The 22446-nt window shown below is 42.8% G+C and overlaps 1 protein-coding gene across 9 annotated transcripts in view; it reads right to left on the bottom strand.

The window, feature by feature from the left end:
* BPTF (bromodomain PHD finger transcription factor) overlaps positions 1-22446 on the bottom strand; it is a 148268-nt gene that overhangs the window by 6580 nt on the left and 119242 nt on the right. For 5 of the 9 annotated variants that reach the window (XM_053291890.1, XM_053291892.1, XM_053291889.1 and 2 more), the window contains 8 exons: positions 18395-18518; positions 17469-17689; positions 15335-15557; positions 14237-15147; positions 13214-13296; positions 7102-7327; positions 5328-5647; positions 213-386 (listed from right to left, as the gene is read on the bottom strand). In XM_053291890.1, coding sequence (XP_053147865.1) covers positions 213-386; positions 5328-5647; positions 7102-7327; positions 13214-13296; positions 14237-15147; positions 15335-15557; positions 17469-17689; positions 18395-18518 — 2282 coding nt within the window. The remainder of the gene's footprint in view (positions 1-212; positions 387-5327; positions 5648-7101; positions 7328-13213; positions 13297-14236; positions 15148-15334; positions 15558-17468; positions 17690-18394; positions 18519-22446) is intronic. The other 4 variants (XM_053291896.1, XM_053291891.1, XM_053291898.1 and 1 more) reach the window with 3 other exon arrangements.

Below are 22446 nucleotides of genomic sequence, written 5' to 3'. Positions count from 1 at the left end.
TGAATGTTTTTTTGGCAATATTGGAAGCCTCACTTTTCCTGTGTGTCAAATATATATGATTTGAGCAACATTTCAGAGATTGTTTTTAAAGTCACATCACTAGATAACAACATACGTGGAGCAATATTTCTTTTTTGTTCAAGAAACACGTTACCAAATTCAGAGCAGTTTGCTACCTAAATATTAAATAACAGGTTCTTGTCAGAACTCACTGTGACTCATCATAAGGTGTTCTGCAGATACAGTACAATTCCTCACTGCTGCCCTCTTGTGCCCGTTTACACTCATTACAGATGTACACATCCATTTTCTTAGCCTCCTTTTCTGTGATGCCAACACATTCTCCATGATACCAGTTAGTACAAAGATCACAGCCAATATAGAACCTAAAAGTATTCACAATGAAAATGACAATGTAATTGTCATTTCAGATGGCATGGCTAACCTGTTCTTTGCAATTTTCTGACAATTTCCCTGACCTTAATCTACCCTTCCAAAGCTAATGCCTGTAGCTGATGCAGTGTACACAGTTCTCCAAGGCCTACTGCAATAGACAGTTGTGCGTGTGGGTTGTTTTTTTAAAAGTCAGTTGATATGCACTGAACTCTGAAAAATGTGAATGTCTTCACTGTGAATGCACAAAGACAAGGCCAAAGAAAAGAGAGATACATTTTCAAAACAGTTGCTGAGAAGCCACTTGAACACAATGGCAATTCTTAAGCTTTGAAAATGTAGATCTCAATTTTAAAAACAAAGCAAAGCGCAGACACAACTAGAAGTAACAAGTACACTAAAAGGAGCATGCATACCAGCCATGTGTAAAATACATATTGGTATAACATGATATGAAGGAAAATGGGACAAGTAGATGTAAATTTTACATTTCTAAAAAAAAGCTGTCTGAACTCAGTGAAATTGAAGATGTATGGCATTCCTGCAATTATGTCTGTTCACAGATAACGCTATGTGACAGATCATACATGGTATGGTAAGACTGAAGTTAAAAATTGTGCAACTCTGTCAATAACCTCATAAAGAGTAACTTGGCAAATCTATTAATATAAAGGCATCTGCAGTGCTCAGGAAATCCACTAGTCTACTAGTCTGTAAAGAGTGAAAAATGATGCCTGACGAGTGAAAAAAGTCCTGAAGAGTAATGTACCAATTTCGCTTGCGGAACCACCTGACAAATGAAATATTTTGTCTAGCCAGTGAACTGAGCCAACACTTCTTGTCCCTGGCATTTGACTGTATCCAAATGAAACTATGGATGCCAAAAATATGGGGAAGAACGACTAATGCCATATTTACCTGAATCCAAGACTAGTTTTTTTCTAACTTTTTTGATATTAGAAATTGGGGGGGTCATCTTAAATTCTGACTGCTCTTCCTTTCAGGTATATACAGGCATAGCTTTTTTGGTTTGTTTTTTATGGGGCTTGCTTTAAATTCAGAGTTGTCTTTGATTCAGGTAGATGCAGTATGTAAGAAAGCCTCTGGGTCAGTTCAGATATAATGCCAAACTATGCATGAACTTTGAGTTTGCACCTTCCTTCCTCCTTTGAGCTCTGAGATTCTCTCCCTTCTTTTCTAGTTTATGGCAAATCAGAGAGGGGGCAAGAAAACGAACAAGCCCATGTTTGTTCTCATAGAGCCAGATCACAGTTTGGTGTTAACATCTTAACTGAGCCTCTCTCTCAAAGCTACTCAATACACCAATAGGAAACCCTACAGCTCACTACTATCCCTTGACATACTATTTTAATTAACGTTTTTACTAATCTACACTATACCAATACCTGTGGAGTGGTTGGTTCTAATAAAACATTGCTACACTATGAGGATTAGTATGTGTTTTACCAAAATTAAAAAAACAAAAAACTATTGACAACTTTCCTACAATATGCTTACTATTGCTGACATCAAATTCTTCTATACTTTCTTTGCAGTATTATTACAGATCTTCCTCTGCCATAGGCTTCTCAAGAAACCCATGGATGTCTCAAATGACCCAATCCCCACCGCCCTTGTCCTCCACTGTAATAATAACATCTGTCTACATCCATCAGCTTTGCTACAGGAAGGCAAGGCAAAATGGTCAGAATGACTGATAATGGCACAAGATTGATGGAAGAAAGGTAAGCAAATGTCTTAAATACTAAGAGCATCCCTGCCATGGAACTCCCAAAAGACTTGAGTTGCAAGTCTTACTCCAAGCAATTTGTACTTAGCTTTTGTAAGTGGAGAGCATGATTCTAGTATACCACCACCTACAGAATGCACAAGCCAGCTTCCTTTTATCTCAAACTAAAAACATTACACCAGGGGTGCAAAACTCAAAATGCCCCGGTGGGCCAGAACCAACCATGAACTGGTGAACGGGGGCTGAGGTCAATTTTCAGAATATTAATGAAAGTAAGGGGGTGAAAGGCTGGAGTCAGGGTAAAAGGAGAGGAAAAAGAGGGAAGGTGTCCGTGCATTCCAAGGATGGGGGTACATCTGGTCTTGAGCAGCCAACTGCATTGAGTTGCCACTGCTCATCAGCAGACAGGCCAAGAGTTCTTCACAGCTCCTGAATCAGGATATTCCTTCCAGGGTGCCAGCAAAAAAGTCCCTGTGGACCAGATCTGGCCCCGGGGCCTTATGTTGTGCAGGCCTGCATTACACCAACACACCCAAGGTAACACTGACTTAGTTAACATTGCAACCTGAGCACATGGACTAGAAAACAAGTCCCACCATCTTCAGTGGGCCTTATTTCCTAATAAGTATGTTCAAGATTGCATCTGTAACACTTAATGACCTTTAATTTGCAAGTTATCTGATCTACTAATTATCTCAGAATAAATTCAGGACTGAATTTAAAAAAGTAGAATACCTTTCTAACTAGGGATATGCATGAACAGATTTAGTGTTCCGTTCCAAGCTTGGAACAGAACATTAAATCCCTGGAACGTTCCGGCGAAACAAGTGATTGAGCCAATTGTTCTGATGGACGACCATGTTCCGACCATTTTTTATTCCAAAGTGGTGGTGCTCTAGCCTCTATGCACGCGTGGACCCATTTGCATGGTGATGCTGACCACATAAATGGCTGCTGCACATGTGGAGAGGCCAGAAGAGCGCCATTTTGGAATGAAAAATGGTGCTTGGAAAACTTGGAAAGTTCCGACTCGAAATGGGTCATATTCCATGCTCAGAACAGGCCCTTTATTTGAAGGGTGTTCTGTTTGGAGCACAGAATGTTCTGCATATGCCTGCTTCTAAACTTTCTAAATTGCAAGGGAGACCCCATTATATATTTATTAATATATATTTAAAAGATTTAAGTACTTAATCTGCTCCTTGACAAGTCTTGTTAAAATGAATGGCAAATGCATAGGATCCAAACTTTGTGGATTATGCTCAAGGTAAACAAAGCAAGTGCTTCTCAGCTGCAAATATTCATTTACTGCTTTTCAACAGAAGTTCTCAAAAGCAGTTTACATTTTAAAAAAAGTAATAAGTTGCCTCCCTGTCCCCAAAAGGCTCACAATCTAAAAATGGAGAGCAGCAACAGCCACTAGAGGGACGCTGTGCTGGGGCTGAATAGGCCAATTGCTCTCCCACTGCTTAACATAAGAGAATCATCATTTTAAAAGGTGCCTCTTTGCCCAAATACTTTTTCATCCAAGTGGTCAAATTAATTCCAAATATATTACTTCACCTGCATAGTATCCCTATATCCCAAGTATTTTAAAATATCTTTTAAGAAAGCTATATTAAGATTTTATCACATTGCTATGCCTCTTCCCCTACTTCTGTGAAATAGCGAAGTCATAACTCCTGTACCTCAGTAAAAGTTCCTTTCCTCATTTTGCAAGAATGCACCTGCAATCATGTAGTTCTGTTATCAACATTAGTCCAGGAAAACAAACTGCTATGACCCAGGCTCTAACTTGTGCTCAGAGTGGTACCACACAATGCCCCCGTTCATACATAACACTAAACCAAGGCTTAGGATTATGGACATGGGCCATGGAGGCTTTTGCACCTCTCTCCCTCTGCATGTGCAAGGAGAAGTAGGCAGCTTGTAACAAAATGCATTTCCTGTTTTGTGCAAATATGAAAACCTGTAGTTTATTCAAGCCAGTTTGTTAACAAGCCAGTCTAACAAACCAATGGAAAATTAGTTGCTCCAAAACAGAAGCTTTCAATCTCCTTCCCTCATGAATGAAGGTGGAGAGGGAAGAGAAGAGAGTGAGAGCAAGCGAACATGAGTCTGAGATTCGTCACGTCTTATGTACATAATACTAAATCATGGTTTAGTGTTACTTCTGAACTGGGCCTATGAGGCCAGAGAACTCAGTTCTGACAGGCAGAAATCTTTATGTGAGCATTCATAAAGCTTAAGAAATGGCTGACTGCCTAGACCCATGCCTCCCCATAAATATGTAACAGTGACAGTAGCTTTGTAAAATTCCGATACTGGCTTACCAATTAATACTATTGAGATTACAGCTAAAGCAGGAAATTTAAGATGCAGAAATGAACACCCCATTTTGACATCATAATCGCAGCCGGTACCAATTTTGGACTTTTAGGAAAAATGAATTTTGTGAATGGAGCAGTTTTATTAGAAGGAATCTTTCTTCACATGTTAACAACTTATTGCTTATGGCTCTTAGACCCTAGTAGGTTACAAGACATTATTTCCAACCACCTGCACTATCCTCTCCATCACATACAAGTGTTTCCATGAGATCTCTTTCCCATAGTATTAGGTTGAAAATATTTTTGAGAGAATGGTAATTTTAATTCTAAGTATCTTGAGTTCCCAAATGATTCAGTTTTAAAGGAAAAATCTAATAAAAAATATTAAATATACTCTAAGAAGAAATTGAATTACTGGAAAAAATGTTCCATTTTAGAATCTCTATTGAAAATTAGAGAATAACCATTTTTTCCTATATGAAGAAATGCACCCAACAGTTATCTTTAAAGAATGCCCACAGCCTGCTAAAGAGAAGACTGGCTTAAAATCCCTTGCTTCCAAAGCAGAGGCAAAAACACAAAGGAAAGAATACAAGCAAAATAAAGGATGTGCAATGTGAGACAGATCATACAATGGAAACATGCAAATAGATAAAATAAGAGTCACAAAATTAAACAGACTTCGCCTTTACAAATGTAATCCTGAATACTTAAACCTTCAGTACCTTCTCAGTGACTTCATAAGCTTCTGCTATACAACCTCCAACCCCCATTTCTTGTCACTATCTCCAACTACTAACTAAATGCTAAATCTAAACTAAGTAGGATACAAACATGTAAAATCCACTACTCACTTTGATTCATCGTAAGGCGTCTTGCAGATGCAGTAAAGCTTTGTGTCCTTCTTGGTTTCCTTTGAGGTAGTAGAAATCATTTTCTTTTTCTTGGATTTTGAAGATGACGACTCCTTCTCCTCCTCACGCTTTCTCTTGTGGGACGAAACAGGTATTGTGACCGTGGTTGTTGCTGCAGCACTGGCAGTGTGAGGGGGTGGGGGCGGAGGGGGTGGTGGGGGCGGGGGAGGGGGAGGGGCTGCAGCGGCGGCTGCGGCTGCAGCTGCTTGGGCCTTTTCTTTTTCTCGCTTAATTTTAGCCAGGTCTTTCTTTAGCTCTTCCTAGGGTAAAAGAGAAGCAGAAAAGTAATCCACACGGACATTTACAAAAAGAAGTTATCCTTCATGTTAAACCATTAAAATTAATCTTCTATTTAAAAAATCCAATTGTGCAACAAATATAGGAGTAGCCAGTTTTGTTGCATGTAAAGTTGTTTGAATTCAAATGTTCTGAACATTTGTGGTCAAATGTGTGATCCTTGGGATTATAGGGGACTTTCAAAGCGCTGTCAAGAAACCAGAAGAACAAAAGACATAAAATCATAGTTTTAAGGAAGACAAAGATTCTGGCTTGTTAACATATATACCAAAATTACTATCAGTAAATCCAATTGGTAAAAATTAACACGGATTTATTTGAATGTAAAATCTGTTTCCAACTTATCAATATGCTACTATGTCAATATAAATTAATAGTTCTGTATTGCCATTCATATACATCATTTTATAGCTATTTGGCTTTTGTTTCTGGGACCTAAAATCTTCACTTTCACAGAATCTCACAGAAACATTCTCACAGAAACAAAAAAAACCCTGTAGGCTATGAAGAGTGATACCCAGAAATCTGAATTTTTCATCCACTGCCAACCCTCAGTCATGTCAAGCTAAATCACACCATTTCATTTTTGTTAAAAGGCACCAAAAATTGATAAAGCTCACAGAATTTTAAAATTATTTTCAAGTTTTAATTCTGAGAAAAGCAAGAACAAACTGGCTTATTGACTAGCAAATAATTTTCACACAGACAAAAGTCAGCCAAGTATATTAATAGCCACGTCAAAATCTGCAACTAGATGACAGGATCACCATTCTACAAGCTTCTGAAACATTTATCCACATCTAATCACTATCATGTTTTGTGGTAAGGTAGCATGAAATACAGTGTTAAATCTACCTGCTATGGCCTAATTAAGATTACAGCCATGTAAAAATAAAATCACAGGTTATCAGAATTTTTGATTATCAATCTAGATTTAACACCATACCAATATATATTAAGGGACAGGAAATGTTCATATGCTATAACTGCCATATGTATTTATTTATTTATTAGGAACATTTAATATACCGCCCACTCCGAAGACTTCGGGCAGTGTACAAAAACATGCAAAACAAGACAACATTAAAATTACATTCTAAATTAAAAACTAAAGTAACTAACAACAAAGAAAAAACCAAATAGGTAAACTACAGGGCAAAAGCCTGGCGGAAAAGAAAAGTCTTCAATAGAGATTTAAAGATCAGTAAGGAAGGGGCTAAACGGATCTGAAGGGGAAGGGAGTTCCATATGGGATAGGGAGGGCATAAATTCAAATACACAAATTAGATGAGGGTATATAAAGGTAGAAAGACCTAGCTCTGATCTTTTCCCCTTATAGACAACAAACCTAAAATCTTGTAAGCTAAGTCCCCAAAATACAGATGCACAATGATTTAAAAATGAGAGTTAATTTTACCTGTACTTCGATTTGTAAATCTTTGTCCAAAAGTGCTCTTTTCTTCAGTATTTCAGCTTTCAGTTGTTCCTTATGTTTGAAGAGAAGAGCTGAAAGTTTGGTTGCATTCTGTTTACTACGCTTTTGTTCCACACTCTCTTCTCGCTTTCGTTTCTTAGCTGCTTGCTTCTCTTCTTTATCTATCTTGTCCAGAATATACTTCATTACCTGGTTACACACTATCATTCTGGGAGGGGGGGGGAATAAGAAAGGATGCTATTATTAAACAATATAATAAGGAGGAAATAGTATTCTGAAATCATATTTGATCAACAAGTACAAACAAAAATAGCTTTAAAATTGTGGCTAAAGTTGCATTACATTTCAAGAGAGAAAAATAAGGCTCCTCTCGAAGAAATCACCTTCAAATGGCACCTCCTACAGATTCCCACAGACTCAAAACCAAGCTTAGTTAAGGACAGGTTGCTTACCTGTAATAGAGTTTCTTCAAGTGCATTCACACACATGGGATTTGTGCCTGCGCTCCTTCTAGTGTTTAAAAATAACCATTTTTTAAATGGTAGCCCCACTCAACTTGTAGCTACTCTGTGGCTGTCCCGCTCTGCTCCCACAGTTGGAGCCACCACCACAGTATCCCTTAGAGAGAGGGAAGGCTGCAGCAGGACAGGCGGGTGGGTTGTGTGAATGCACAGACCACTCGAAGCAACACCATTACAGGTAAGCAAACTATCCTCCTCCTCTGTGGTTTCTATGCATCACACATGGGAGCTAGCAAGACTCTTACCTGGAACCTGGTGGAGGGGCAGCCTTAGCGTGTAGCAGCTTGAAGGACCATGGACCCAAAGAAAGCATCTGTTCTTGTTCTTAAGTCTAGCGCATAACACTGGATGAAGGTGGAAGTCTGGGACCACATGGCAGCTCTGCAAATGGCATCCAGAGGAATCCCGGAAAGAAAGACAGCAGAAGTTGCCCCTGAATGCGTCGAGTGGACACAAAGGGGTGCAGGCAAAGGTTTCTTAGCCAGCTCATAGCAGAGCTTGATCACAGAACAGATCAATTTGGAGAGGCATAGAAAGGAGGTCTATGGACCCTGTCTTAACAGATAAATAGCGCTGTAGCTTTCCTAAAGGGCTTAGTCCTCTGGATGTAGAATGCCATGGCCCTGCATACATCTATGGAATGCCACCTCCGTTTCTTGGCATTCTGTGGTTGCGGGAAATCAGGAGGACAATCCCTTGGGAGAGGTGGAACTGAGAGATCAGTTTAGGAAGGAAACTGATGTCAGGTGTCAGCGAAACTGTATCCCATTGGAAAGTCAGAAAGGAAGGATCCACTCGCAGAGCTCTGAGCACACCAATATGGCAGGCTGATGCGATTGCGACTAAAAAGGTTGGTTTGGAGGTAAGGAGGCGGAGGTCAGCAATGTCATGGGTTCGAATGGCTTTCCAGGCAAGATGTTCAAAACTTAAGGGAAGAACCAGGCAGGAGCGAGGTGGGGTTTTGGAGAGAATGAACTAACCCCCTTGAAAAATTTCTTAACATGAAGTCTGAAAAACAAACCTTGAACGTGCCACAAAAAGGTGGCCACAAGATGAACTTTAAGTTAGGAGATGGATAACCCCTTCCCCTTCAACTGTAACAGGTAAGTGAGGTCATCCACAGAATGATGACAGGGATCTATGTGAAGCTGTTCAGCATACTGAGAGAAGCGTTTCCACATTGCATCATAGGATTTGTGCATCAAGGGCTTCAGTGCATTGTGAAGCATGTTGTCAGCCATCAGCGTTGGTCAAGATGTCAGGCTGTCAGAGCTAGGGTTTTGAGGTTCGGGTATGTTTCGCTGGAGATTGCTGAGAGGAGGAGATCTGGATGATAGGGCAGCTGCCTGTAGTTGTTCCCTGTTGTCACCAAGAGATTGGCAAATCAATGTTGGTGTGGTCACCACGGTGTTATCAGTATGCAATGGCCGTGTTCATTCTGTATCTTCTGGAAAACTTGAGGAATCAGAAGAAACTGGGAAAGGCACAAAAGAATTCTGTCCATCTTGGCAGCTGGCTGTCACCTTCTGATACTGCCACTGTTGTGTCCCTGTTGAAAAACTGATGGCAGTGGCAGTTGTGTGCATTCAAATGCATCTATGTCTGGTTTGCTCCAAAACTGGAAAATCACGGATAAAACGTTCGGGTGCACCCACCACTCGTGAGATGGATACAGGGGCGGAGCCACTATTGTGCGAATGGGTTCAAAGAACCTGGGCCGCCAATGAAAGGGCCTGCTGAAGCCCACGGCGGGCGGAGGGGGATGGCTCGTGCTCTGGAGCAGCCCCAAGCAAACTCCCATCCAGCTCCCAAGTTAACTCTCTGCTTGATATTTCAGCCTGATAGGATGTATTTCCCTTTCTCTTTCTCCAGAGAGGAAGGGAAATACATCCTATCAGGCAGGCAGCGCTGCCTGAAATGACAAGCTGAGAGTTTGCTTGGGCTCTCGGGAGCCCAGGTCACACCTCATTTGCACGTTACAGGGAAATATGTCCTATCAGGCAGCCAGTGCTGACTGAAATAATAAGCAGAGTTTGCTCGAGGGTCTCAGGAGCCCAGGCATGGGAGGGGGGAGTTCACTCGGGCCTCCTCTGGGGCCCAAGTCATGCCCCTCCTCAGGGCGTGACATCATGTGCACAGGGCGTAACTGGGAGGGGGCCATCAAGCTGGGCCAGACCCAGGCCACCTTTTGGCTGGCTCCACGATCGACGGATACTTCTGTCGACAGAGAATCAGCTAGCATGTCCCTTCCTGGTATGTGTGTCGCTTTCAGGAAGACATTGTGGTTCAGGCACCAGTGTGATAGGCAGAGTGTCAATTGAACCAGTGACCTGGACCCCGTCCTGCCCTGGCAGTTGATGTACGATGCCATGGTGGTATTTTCTGTAAAAATTAGGACATATTTGTTTTCCATAACTGCACAAAAGTTTTAGAGTGCATATAGGATAGCCAGCAATTTCAGATAGCTGATGTATGATACAACTGGCTTGTATCAGATAGTGTCCATATGCCAGAGGTCACTTGAGTCCCGCAATGGGTACCCCATCAGGTGCGCGAGGCATCTGTGGTCACAGTGATGTCTGGCAGAAGCACAACAAAGGGGCAGCCAATGGAAAGATAGCTCCTGTTTGTCCACCACTTGGTAGCTCGAGCAACTGCAGGATGTATCAGAATTTTCTTTGTTTGGCTCTCTGTGGACAGGGAGAAGATGCTCAACAGCCATGCCTGTATGAGTCTCATACACAATCTTGCATGGGGAGGTATGGCAGCTGTAATTTCCATCAGACCAAGCACATACTGCACCTTGAAGACCGTTGACTGGCAAGCTGAAGACAGATGGGTAGCAGCAGCTACTATGTCTGAGATGTGCATGGGAGGAAGCAAGGTGACAGAGATGGGTATCGAGGTGGATGCCTATGAAGTCTATGTACTTCGTGGGTTGGAAATGTGATTTCCTGTGGTTAACCTGGAAGCCCAGATTTTGGACCAGATCTAGTGTGAAAATATGTGGTGCAGAGGTTAAACCAAAGGTGACTATGGGTGTAGTGATAGATCTCATCTGGAGGTATCTGGAAGCGAAGGTATTGTTGGTGAAGGGGATGAATGGATATGTGGAAATATGTGTCCCAAAGATCGAGACACACAAACCACATATTCTTCAGGAATGCCAAGATCATCTGGATGGTGACCATGAAGAAGTGATGATAGCATACAAATTGAATGAGTCCTCTGAGAACTAGAATGGGTCTCAGCCCACTGTGTCTGGATACAGTGAAATAGCGGGAGTGAAAGCCCAAGTCGGAGTGATGCATGATTCTTTGTATGGCTTGCTTCTGAAAAATACGTTGCACCTCCTCCCGAAAAGTGGAGGTTGTTGGTGTTGGAGAGCTGGAGTTGAGGGTGGAGCTGTTTCTCAGTAAATTCTAAAAGGCAGCCCTATTGAATGATGGACAAAATCTAGTGGTCTACTGGATTTTTTTACAAAATCCACACCTTTCTGCCACTTGGAAAGGTATGGTGACAATCTTGTGCAGTAGTCAGTGTTCTTTTTAGTGTAGGCAGGTTGATGTGCGCACGCTACTTCCACCTACTTATGGTCCAAAGAGCAGATGGAGTGGCAGGGAGGTACACTGACAGCCTGTTGGACCTGTTTTCCAGTCAGCAATGGCGGGGGGAAAGCCGAGGGAGGGATAAGTGCACCATCCTCACCCTTAAAGTTATCCCACCCCCGCTGGTTCCGTGCACATCCCTACGAGTAGTTCCTATAATCTCAGTTCCTGCTTTTGTCCTCATGTAGGGACTCCCTGTTAGAGACCCCTGCGAATAGTGAAAAAGACAGCACCACCTCATAGTCATGTTTCTGAATGTTGTTCCTCCTCAGGATTGAGCTTGGGCGGGTCAAGAGACAGATCATAGGCTTGTGCCTTGGATTCCAACTCCTGCCCTTGCACTGGGATGGCAGTAGGCAGGCCTCCCTGTTCTTAGGTGTGGGCGTGGCAGCGACATACTTCTTTTTCTTTTTCAAAATAGAGGTAACACTGGCTGCCCCGGTGTGCCACTTGATGGGGAGGAGGGAGCTCCTCGAGGACAGGGCTTCTCAACACTGGGTCTCCAGATGTTATTGGACTTCAACTCCCATAATCCCCAACCACAGTGGGCTCTAGGAGACTCGTACACTGTCTCCACTGTAACAGATGTGGTTGAAGTTGGGCAGATCCCACCAGAGTCCGAGGCCATATTGGAGCCAGCTGTAAGGGCTGTCCCTGACAGTGTGAAGGGAACAGTAAAGGCTATCCCCGTTAGCTTTTCAAGATGGGTGAGTAGTGTGTGTTTCCAGAGCAGAGAGCGGAGCCTTGTGGCCCGATTGCAGTGTGCCTGCCTAGTGAAGCTCTTAAAAACTGCACAAGCTTCCCTCTCTGTGCTCTTCCCCGAAACATGCCAGGCAAAGTGAGTGTCCATCTGTGATGGGGATTTTAGATGTGCAGGAAGAGCAATTTTTAAAGAAGGCTCTTGTAGCCATAAACCAAGGGTAGAAACCGAGGAGAGAGGGCTGGGGCGAGGAAATTAAACACAAAACAAAAGGCAGAAAGCCTATCAGGGAAAGGGCAGAATAAAAGCGGGGGGGGGATGTCAAATGGGTACTTTCAGTAACAGAGTTCATTCTCTCTCTCTCTCTCTTCACAGGAGGCTTGGAAAGGTATGAAGCCTGCAGCAGTAGGCAATAAACTGAGGGAGCAGAGCAGGATAGCCACAGAGTAGCTGGGGTGGCAGGGCGCCACCAAAAATATCTCAATTTTTAAACTCTAGAAGGTTCCAGACTGGGCTCTGTGCAGGCGCAAACCCTATGTGTGTGATGCACAGAGACCACAAAGAAGAAATAGTATTTCTAAGCTTGTCCTGATAATTTTACTGTGTGAGAAACTACAGAAACCTACAATGTAGACAAGGCATCCCAGTGCCCCAACAGTATTTATTTTACATTCATAGCATCTCTTCCCTTTCCACCATCCATGTCTCTCAGAATACTAAACATACGATTAGGTATGAGAGAACATTAGTCCATACGTGCAGCAAAACACAGTGAGATGAAAATGTTGCTTGGGAATGTTTGGGAAAATGTGTTGCTATCCAGCTCTGCGGTGATGCAAGTGTAAGTTGCTTCTGTTACTTATGAAGTAGCTGCTGTGGAAGACGAGAGGATGGGTTGCTGATGACTTCAAAGTGTTGCCCTGCTTTTTATACTGATGTTAAAAGCAGCATAATCATGACTAGATAGTAGCGTATGTTGAAATATATAACATCTTCCTCTTATTCTGTGTGTTACCATTTCCTCCACCTTTTCTCTCAACTGGCCTCACTAGTTCTTTCATCACCTTATGATACATAGCAAATATTACAGCTGCTGTTTTTCAACAAAAACATCAGCTTCTGAGAACAGACCATTTCACATGAGTGGTTACTTCTGCTGTTAAGCTGCCTACAGTGAAGTCTGCAGTAGCACATACTGTATTCTCCTCGAACAGAATACCCTGAAAGATACACAACACGCAATGCCCAATAACAGTCCACCTTACCGCTGATTCTCTTCACGCTCAGCAGGAGTCAATGTCTTTTTCTGTTTTAAGTGTTCTATCACAGCATTGTGTTTCATTACCACCTTCAAGACAGGGGAAAAAAGTCAATATATAAACTTTAGCGCAGAAAACAACAACATGGGCGACTGGATCGCTTTCCAACCTACAAGTAATTCAAATCCAGAGTGTCACAAGGATGAAATGCATGCCATGATTGAGGAAGTAGCATTTACTTGTCCAGCAGTTTGTTCTTCTGACAATGGGAAATAGGAGTTTAGGAGGTTCGGAGACTGGGAAAGGAAGATGAGGGATCTATCCATCCCATGCCCATGGCTTCTTCCTTTCCCTCATTTGTCCCATTTGATCCCTTACTCAAATTGACTCCAGAATTCTTCATATCTATCTTTAAACATAATTATTAGGAGGAGGTGTATACATGTGTGTCTATATCTGTCTCCCTCTGACACCATGAGATTATCTTTGTAGTTTCCTCAAATATTTTAGATACACAACTGTAAGCATGGCATCAGCATTTATTCCGCGTGAAATTTCTCCCCCAAGGCCATAATTAATATTCTACTGCACAAGATTGCTGTTTTGTGAAGTTTCTCTTCTGCATTATATGCTAAATGTAAAAGCGATGCTGAAGACCAAAGTTATCAGATCTCTCCCTCTGTCCTAAATATATCCACACAACAAACAATTAAATGATTTTAATTGCATTAAAACTGTATTGCCCAGACACACAAACTTTGGGTGGTATAGAAATATGTTTTTTTTAAAAAAAACAAAAACAAAACAGCGACACAGTAAATCATGATTCATATGACAGCAAATGCTGCCACACAACAAGCTACAGAACTATTCAGAATACCTTTAAATTTACAGATATGGAATATGGTTTAATAGAGGAACATCCCTGAGATTTTAAGCTAATTCTAAAGCCAGAAAGGTTTGCAGACATGCACATAGCACAGAAGCTGACCAATAACTTAAACTTTAGTTTCCTTTTGAGAATGTTACCTGTTTCTGGATAATGTCACTTTGATTAGAAGCCTGAAGGGAGTGTTCACGTTTTATTTCAATATGCTGCTGTTTTTTCTTCTGTTGCTGCTCTCGGAGCTGCTGGACCCTCTGCAGTTGCTCTTGAACACTAGCTGCTTGGACAGTAACTACATTCTGGATCTGATGTGCTTGCACTGGGCCAGCTTGCTGAATCTGAATAGGTAACTGAAGTTTGATCTGCTGAGGCATGCCACCTTGCTGGGCCTGGATCTGAGCCACAACGTGGGGCTGAAGCTGGGAGAACACTTGGACTTGCTGCTGAAGCTGGGGCACGGTAATCACTTTCGTGTGCGGGGGCTGAATTTGCAGCTGAGGGCGCGGAGACTGCACAGTAACCTGACTGACCGTTTGTACAGTTGACAAAGTCGGAACTGATGTTGGGACCTGGGACTGCGGAGTCTGAATTTGTAGAGGAGGATGTGGCTGCATCTGAACCTGCTGATGGATTGTGGTCTGCACTTGGGCTGGCTGAACAGTTTGGACTTTGGGTGGAGTTTGTGGGTGTACAACAGTCTGTGGCTGGTTCTGAACCTGAGCCAAAGGCTGCCCTTGTGCATGGCTCAGGGATGAAGTCTGAACAATGGCAGGAGTTGTAGCTGGTGGTGCTGTCGGCGGCTGTGTTTCAGAGATCACTGCACATGGATGGGAAGCTGGAGTCTGCGCTTCCGGTGGGATCCGAGCATCAGCCTGAAGTGGAGATTGAGCAGGCTGCAGCTGCGCAGGGGACTGCGTCTGAGGTTGAACACTCTGAAGCTGCCCTTGTGGTTGGGCTGGGGGCTGAGTCGGGGGTTCAGCAGGTGGAGGTGCTGACACTGGCTGTGTTTGTGTTTGTGTTGGTGCTGGAGAAGTCTGCTTCTGTTCTCCTGAAGCTGGGAAGGTAAAAAGAATGGCCTAAGTTCAGGGCCATAGGAACAATCTGAGAAGCAGCTTTTCTTCTCTATCTTAAGAAGTCATGGCAATGCTTTACTTTTACATAAATTACTTATCTGGCGTATAATAAAAAGGAAGTGACTAGAATTCTCCCCCACCCCCCGCGTGTAATATAAAAAACCCTACCTGATGTTGACGTGGAAACTGTTGTGGTAGTTGTGCTAGCTGCAGTAGCTGCTGCTGGTAATGGGGTGAAAAGAAATCTCTGAATTGTACCATTTGGCATAGCTGCTTGCATTAGCTGCTGTCCTGGTCCTGGTATTACTGTTACACCTTGGGGGATCAACTGCAACTGGCCAGTTGTTTGACCCTGCCCCTGAATGACCACAGTCAAACCCTGACTGCCACCCTAAAAATAGAATTAAAGTAAAAGTCATTAATGCCAATGAAAGATCCAAGGGCATAAATCAAGAACTGCACTGTAAGAACTGCAAAAATAATGAGGTTTTAAATGGCTTTTGTCACCTGAATATGAACAGAGAATGCAATACTTGAGTAAAACAAAAGGATTTTGTGAAAAACCAGGGACAGAATGTAGGGTGAAGAAGACAAATACAAAGTAAAAAGCTTCGTAATTTGACCTGAATCATCATCTGAATTTTAAAAACTACATCCAATGCCCAAACGCAACTAAGTGTGTGCATGTATTTCTAAAGAAATAGACTATCAAAGTAACATAGGAGTCAAGAAAATATAAAATCAGAATAAAAATGGCAAGCATTTAAAGATTAATTTTCAGAATTTAATACCGATTCAGGATATAATTTGCTAATACATTAGAGAACAGCTCTCAATTTTTCTGAACACTGCAGCAATTCCAATGGCAAACAATTAAGGGAAGGCTACAGGCTCCATGACTATGACTCCACATTTCCCATTCAGTTTAAAGGCAACTAGTACCAGGTACCTAAGCATATGGCAATAAAGATCACAGTATGATGTAATTTTGCACATTCTTTGTTGCCAGAGAAGAACACTGTACTAAATCAAATTAATACTTTATTCAGGTAGGAGAGAGAAAGAGAGAGAGGTTAAAATAGAATAGAAGTCTTGCTAGTTCAGACTATGGGTTCCTCTAGTCCAGTTCTGTTTTCAAGGGTAATCAGGCATATGCTGTGGTAAGCTCACAAGCAGGGCATGATTTAACAATCATCAGCTATTTGCCCCAGCATCCAGAAGCATACTGCCTCTAATGACAGTGGACCCCTAGCTGGCTTGTTACATCTTTGATAAACGTATCTCCCATGCATTTGTCTGATCCTTTAATAAGCTTGAAAGTAGCTTAACAAATCTGAATCCAAGAGTATATCTGGGAAATTAATATATGGAAATACGTTTTTGATGGACAATTGTATGGATTGTTTAATTATGTTAATTTTTATGTTTAAAATGTTGCCATTGGGACAATACAAGAGAAAAGATTGCTGAGCTCTACTATTTTGGGAATGAAGGAAGTGGAACCATGGTGTCCATCCTCTCCTAAAACTTACTGTTTCTAGATTTTTTTTTCTTAATATCGCACCTCTCTACATAGTGATGGAATCAGTGACCTGGTTGGTTTTGTCTAACAACACAAGTACAATAGACAGCATTCCTATTCTAATTTCAAAAAAATGTGTATCCCACCCAGTAGGATACATTATATTTTAAAAATGTAATAATTGTTTTAATTTTAAAAAATGTATATCCCACCCAGTTGGGTTCTCAAAAGCATTTTATTGTAAAGCAACAGCATGTTGTTCCAAAAGATTTACCATTTATAAGCTTAACATTGGCATCAAATCTGAGTGAAGAAATGTATTAATATGCCCCCAGTGAAACAAAAAATAAATATGCATTTTAACTAGGGCTAAGCTGAGTTTTTGAAAGTTTCAATTTTCATATGTAAAATGTCACGGGAGTTGTTGAAAACAATGTTTTGTTTTTACAACAGTGGGACAGACACGGAATTGATTGTTTCAGCTCAGCCCTACAGCTTACCTACAATGGTCAAGGAAAAATGGAACAATTTTATTTAATTTAACCTTATTTTATAAACAGATAATATAGCTGTTCATTAATATTTTTCAAACTTACAAAAATTAGTGTGTGTGTATATATATCTTTCCAGAATTTTACATTTTTGTTAGTTTAAGTGTTAATACAGAAAATATCTGCTCCAACAATGTAAATATTGTCTCTTATATTTATGCTCAAAGTGGAAAACGCAAATAAAGGCATACCATCATATCAGAAACATACCCAAATTGCGTTAGCTTACCTGTCCTTGTGTGAGCTGTGTGAGTTGCGCCATTGTAAGTTTCACCTGACCCTGTTGAGGACGAGGAGGGTGTGATGGTGTGGCTGGTGGTTGCATGTGCTGCGATGGTGCCCCTGAAGTTGTCGCTATCTTCTGACTAGTAGAAACTGTGGTAGAACTAGATACTGCTGTTGAAACAGGCTGACCTCTGATGATCTGAGTCACTACTTGCTGACTCTGGCCTGAACAGACATATCAAGATTTGAAATATTAAAAAGGTGTTCCCAACAAGAAAAGCCTTTTCTGAAGACACATATTTAAAAGTAACTGCTACTGGTTATTTCTCCCAACTAGCAAGTTGCACTGACCGCTAAAACCAAGAGTGACGCGCTTTCATTTCTCCAAACTGCAAAGTAGTTTTTTAATAGTTCAGTATTTTGTAGCATTAGTCAGGACTGTACTGAAATTTAACTGCAAAATAGGCCAGAAAGTAAAGAAACATGCAAGTAATGCTGAGAATTCAAGGAGTTTTGCACTCATTTTTCTCAAAGAGCAGCTAGACCCCAATGCCACATGACAAACTTCTTTCAGAACAAGAAGGAGTTTCAGCAGCAGGTTATGATAATGTTATGAGTGACAGTTGTTCAAAGGGGGGAAAAACATGTCAAAAATGCCACTGGGTTAACATAGCCCCTTACCTGAGCCTAAGCAGGAATTTGGATTTCAGAGAGAGTATTTAGCAGCTTTATGTTTCAAGCGCAACAAGCTGCCTATCTGTAAAGCATATATGCTGTTTACTTTTCAGTATTGTTAAGCTGAGTTATCCCAAGTCCTTTAACTACAAAGCCCTTAATGCAGAATGTTTGCGCGTGACTGATTAAAATATTTTAAAATGGAGAAACCATGCGTTTCACACACACTCAATTTTTAAATCAAAATTAACCTACTGGCTGGAAGAATACCTTGCTGTACCACAACAGGTGTTCGAATGATGGTCTTTCCCAATGTTGACTGCTGAAGTGGTGCCCTTATAACGGTCATCCCAGGGCGGAGAGGTGTACCAGAAATTACCTACACAAGATAAAAGGGAAACAACAGGTTACTCACCTGTAAGTTTGGTTCTTCTAGTGGTCATCTGTCCTTTTACACATCTGGGCTCTGCGCCTGCGTAGAGACCACATCGGAATCTTCCAAGTGCCATCTCCTGTTTTTGGCGGGAACCCCACCCCTAGCTGCTATATGTGGCTGTGCCTCTCCTCATCCCCTCAGTCATGGAGTCAGCTTTCAGTAGACACTGCGAGGAGGATGGGAGGGTGTGTAAAAGGACAGATGACCACCAGAAGAACCAAACTTACAGGTGAGTAACCTGTCGTTCTTTGATGTGGTCTCTGTCTTTTACACTTTTATCACAAACTGACATACCTGGAGGTGGGTCTCAGTTGAAAATGGATTGCAGAACTGCCCTGCCAAACATTGTGTCCTTCGCCTTGGTGTCCACAGTAGGGTTATGCACGGAACTGGTTCGGAGGCCCTTTATGCACTGGAACGTCGGCGACTTCCGGTCATTTCCGGAAGACGAGGGCAATGGGGCAGCAGGGAGGTACGTTGCCACCCCAATGGGCTTTGAAAAACACAGACACTGGCGGGGGGAAAGCAGCGGGAGGGATAAGTGCATACTCCCCTGCTCTTAAGGATAGACCCCCGTTACCTTCGAGCATCCCTGCTGTGGTTGCGTGTACATCCCTAGTCAGAAGAAGAGGATGAAAGGGGCAAGATGCAGAGTGTCGATCCACCAAGCAACCGTGTCGTGCACAAGTCATGGAAGATCGAGAAGCTTGCACTCTGCATTTCGATGTGTGTTGAACACATCGAGGTACCATCGCTGAAGGATGTGCATCCTGAGAAAAGTGTGAGGGAGAACACAGGTCGTCGCCACCATGTGTCCTAAGAGGTGCTGCACTGTTTTGACCTTTTGTGGACTGCCCCTGACCAAGGAGCTTGCTAGCAGATAAGAGCATAGGGCAGAAAAACCTTTTCCTGGATAGTGTCAAAGATGAGTCTTATACATTGGATCTGCCTAATGGGATTCAGATGGGATTCTGCAAAGTTGATCTGTAGGCTGAGGCACTCCAAAGTATCTATGGTGGTATGAAGGGTGTCCAACGTTGCCCTTGGAGAATTGGCTACAAGGGATATGCAAACCGATTCCATGTCAAGCCGGCTTGACATTAAACTGGTTCAGCTTGACAGTTTGGTGTTGAACCGAACTACCCCCTGGTCGGTCCAACCCCGGACTGAAATCCCATGGTGGGGGGATCTGCGGAGGTCCCCCCGCCCCCGGCCTTCCTCATGCCAAAAATTGCCCAGTTCGTGCATTCTTTGGCCATTTCCATCACGGCGGCCTTTTTGAACCGTGCAATTTTTGGCATGAGGAAAGCCAGCGGGGGGAGGGAACCTTCTTAAACGCCCCCCCCCGCAGCCTTGGAGAAGCCCCCTGGAAGAAATAAGTATTAAATAACATTTTAAAAAAAGATATATATATATATATATATATATATATATATATATATATATATATACACACACACACACACACACACACACACACACACACGAACTGAACCAAGGGGTTCAATGGTGTGTGTGTGTGTGTAAACTGGCACAGTCTGTTTCGGGTCCAGATCTGACTTGAACTGAACTGGGCCAGCATGTTTTGTGCACACCCCTATCGGCCACCACCAGCCAGTCACCCAAATACAGAAATATCTGTACTCCCTGTTCTTGTAGCAACACCATGACTGGGGCCATACATTTTGTAAAGACCCTTGGGGCTGAGGTCAGATCAAAATGAAGGGCTTAGAATTGGTAGGTGTTTCCGCCTATTTTGCATCTCAGGAAACGGCAATGCTGAGGACAGATGGAAATATGGTAGGAAGTATCTCGAAGGACTAGAGAAACCATCCACATATTCCACCTAGTAGTGAGAGAATGGTCGGGACCAAAAACAAAACATTGTAGGCAATGCATTTGTTGAGTTCCCTGAGATCTAGAATAGGGTGGAGAGCCCCGTAGGGTTTCGGGACTGTAAAGTACCGGGACTAGAACCAGTCAGTTTGCACATTGGAGACCTTCTCTATCACATCCTTTAGGATGAGGGAGGTGACCTCCTCCTCTAGGACAGGAGTCAAAGACATGGTGATCACTTTTGCTGGAGCTAGTGGCTGGCTGAACTTTAAACTGTAACCAAGATGGACAATGGTAAGGACCCATTGGTCCGTCACCTTGTCCCAAGCCCTGGCAAACGATGTGAGGCATGTCCTGAAAGTCGACAGGCTGGAGTAACTGTTGCTTTGGAAAAGCTGATGGCCTCTGCTTCTGCGATGCAGACTTGTTAGAGTGGTAATCCGGCTTAAACCTAGGCTGGAATCTGTTAGTACAAAGGAGTACTCTGAAGACAACTTCTGGGAAGAAGTCTTAGGTAGGAAGGACACCTCGATTGCTTTTGTGGTCTAGAAATATTGGTTTGAAAGGACATGGATTTCGCGGTGCTTCACATCTTTTGCAGTGTCTTATCAGTCTTTTCAGCAAAAAGGGCCTGGCTCTCAAAAGGAAGGTCCTCAATCCTAATCTGGGTTTCATAGGTCAGGCCCGAGGACCTTAGCCAGGCGTGTCTCCCAGTGGCAACAAAGGTGACCACCTTGGCTGCACATTCAACTGAATTCCTAGCAGAGTAAGCTCTTGTTTTTGCACCTGAAATGCCTCTTTCAGGAAGACCTTCGCTGGATCCTTTTTATCTTGTGGTAAGAGTTCCAGAAAGGGAGCAACCTTCTTCCACAAAAATTATTCTAATGGGCGTTGTAAGCCTGGTAATTTGCAATTCTCAAATGCAAGGCAGACACAGAATAAACGTGTCTTCCCAAGGAATCCAGCTTTCAACCTGTCTTGTCCCCTGGGTTAGTATAAGTGTGCCCTTTTGACCTGGTGAGGGATGCCTCAACCTACAATGGAATTGGGTGTTGGGTGGCTTTGAAGGAAGGCAGCACACTCCTCATGTGTCTGCACCTTGTAGAAGTTTTCTAACTGCCAGGATGGCTAAGATGACGTTGAAAGATTCTTCCAGTGACTATGCATAACTTCCAAGAGGGCCATATTCAGAAGCAGGGAAGCAGGAACTCTGGCTTCCACATCAATCAAACCAAATAATGGTTCTAAAGTAACCCTTTTGTTGTCCATAAAGACTTGACTCCCAAAACTGCAGCCATCCGGGAAACATAAGTGGAGTACTGCTTTAAGTCCTCCGAAGGTGAAACAGGCTTAAAATCTGAAGTAAGGTACTGTGGGGAGGAGCCCAATGACCTAAGGTCAGAGGTAGGAGAACAAGAATCCCCTCCTTCCTCCTCTATAGATTCCGCAGAAGCAGTATCGTTCTCTGCAGGCCCAGGCAAGGATTGGGCAGAAGGATGTGCAGTATGTCAGTCAACTGGCTTCGGTACTGAAGGAGCCTCTGTGAGCTCCGGCAACAGCTGTGCAAGGTTGACATCCTCAGGCTCTGTAAGAGGGGGCATCTTATCTCTTGAGCGTTCCCTAAGTGGACACACTGGAGAGTGGGAGCGAGGTCTTCCTTGTGAATGCGAGGGGCTGGGGCGTCGATAACTAGGACAATCCACACACCTCTGGTCATAGCACTCTTCATGGTACCGAGGCCCGTAACAGAACCTACCAGGTTCCAAAGAGTAGTAGTTCTCAGTAGACCTAACTGGTTATAGGTCTTTTCATCCCAACGCCATTCCCTACAAAAAGGAGAAGTGCAATCATATGAATATATCAATCCGTTAGGGGAGCTATCCTGATATTGATCTCCATAGGAACAGCTATAACAGTCCCAATCCTTAAGCCAATGGTGCTCCAAGGAACGCTCCCTACAGTCCCCAAACTCATCATGATCCTGACTGAGCGACTGTGCAACACGTTTAATAGGAGGTGAATGCCTCCTAAGGAG

The sequence above is a fragment of the Hemicordylus capensis genome, chromosome 2, assembly GCF_027244095.1.
Source record: "Hemicordylus capensis ecotype Gifberg chromosome 2, rHemCap1.1.pri, whole genome shotgun sequence".
Classification (NCBI taxonomy): domain Eukaryota; kingdom Metazoa; phylum Chordata; class Lepidosauria; order Squamata; family Cordylidae; genus Hemicordylus; species Hemicordylus capensis.
The sequence above is the reverse complement of the archived record's forward strand: the minus strand, read 5'-3'. Positions and strand labels throughout refer to the sequence as shown.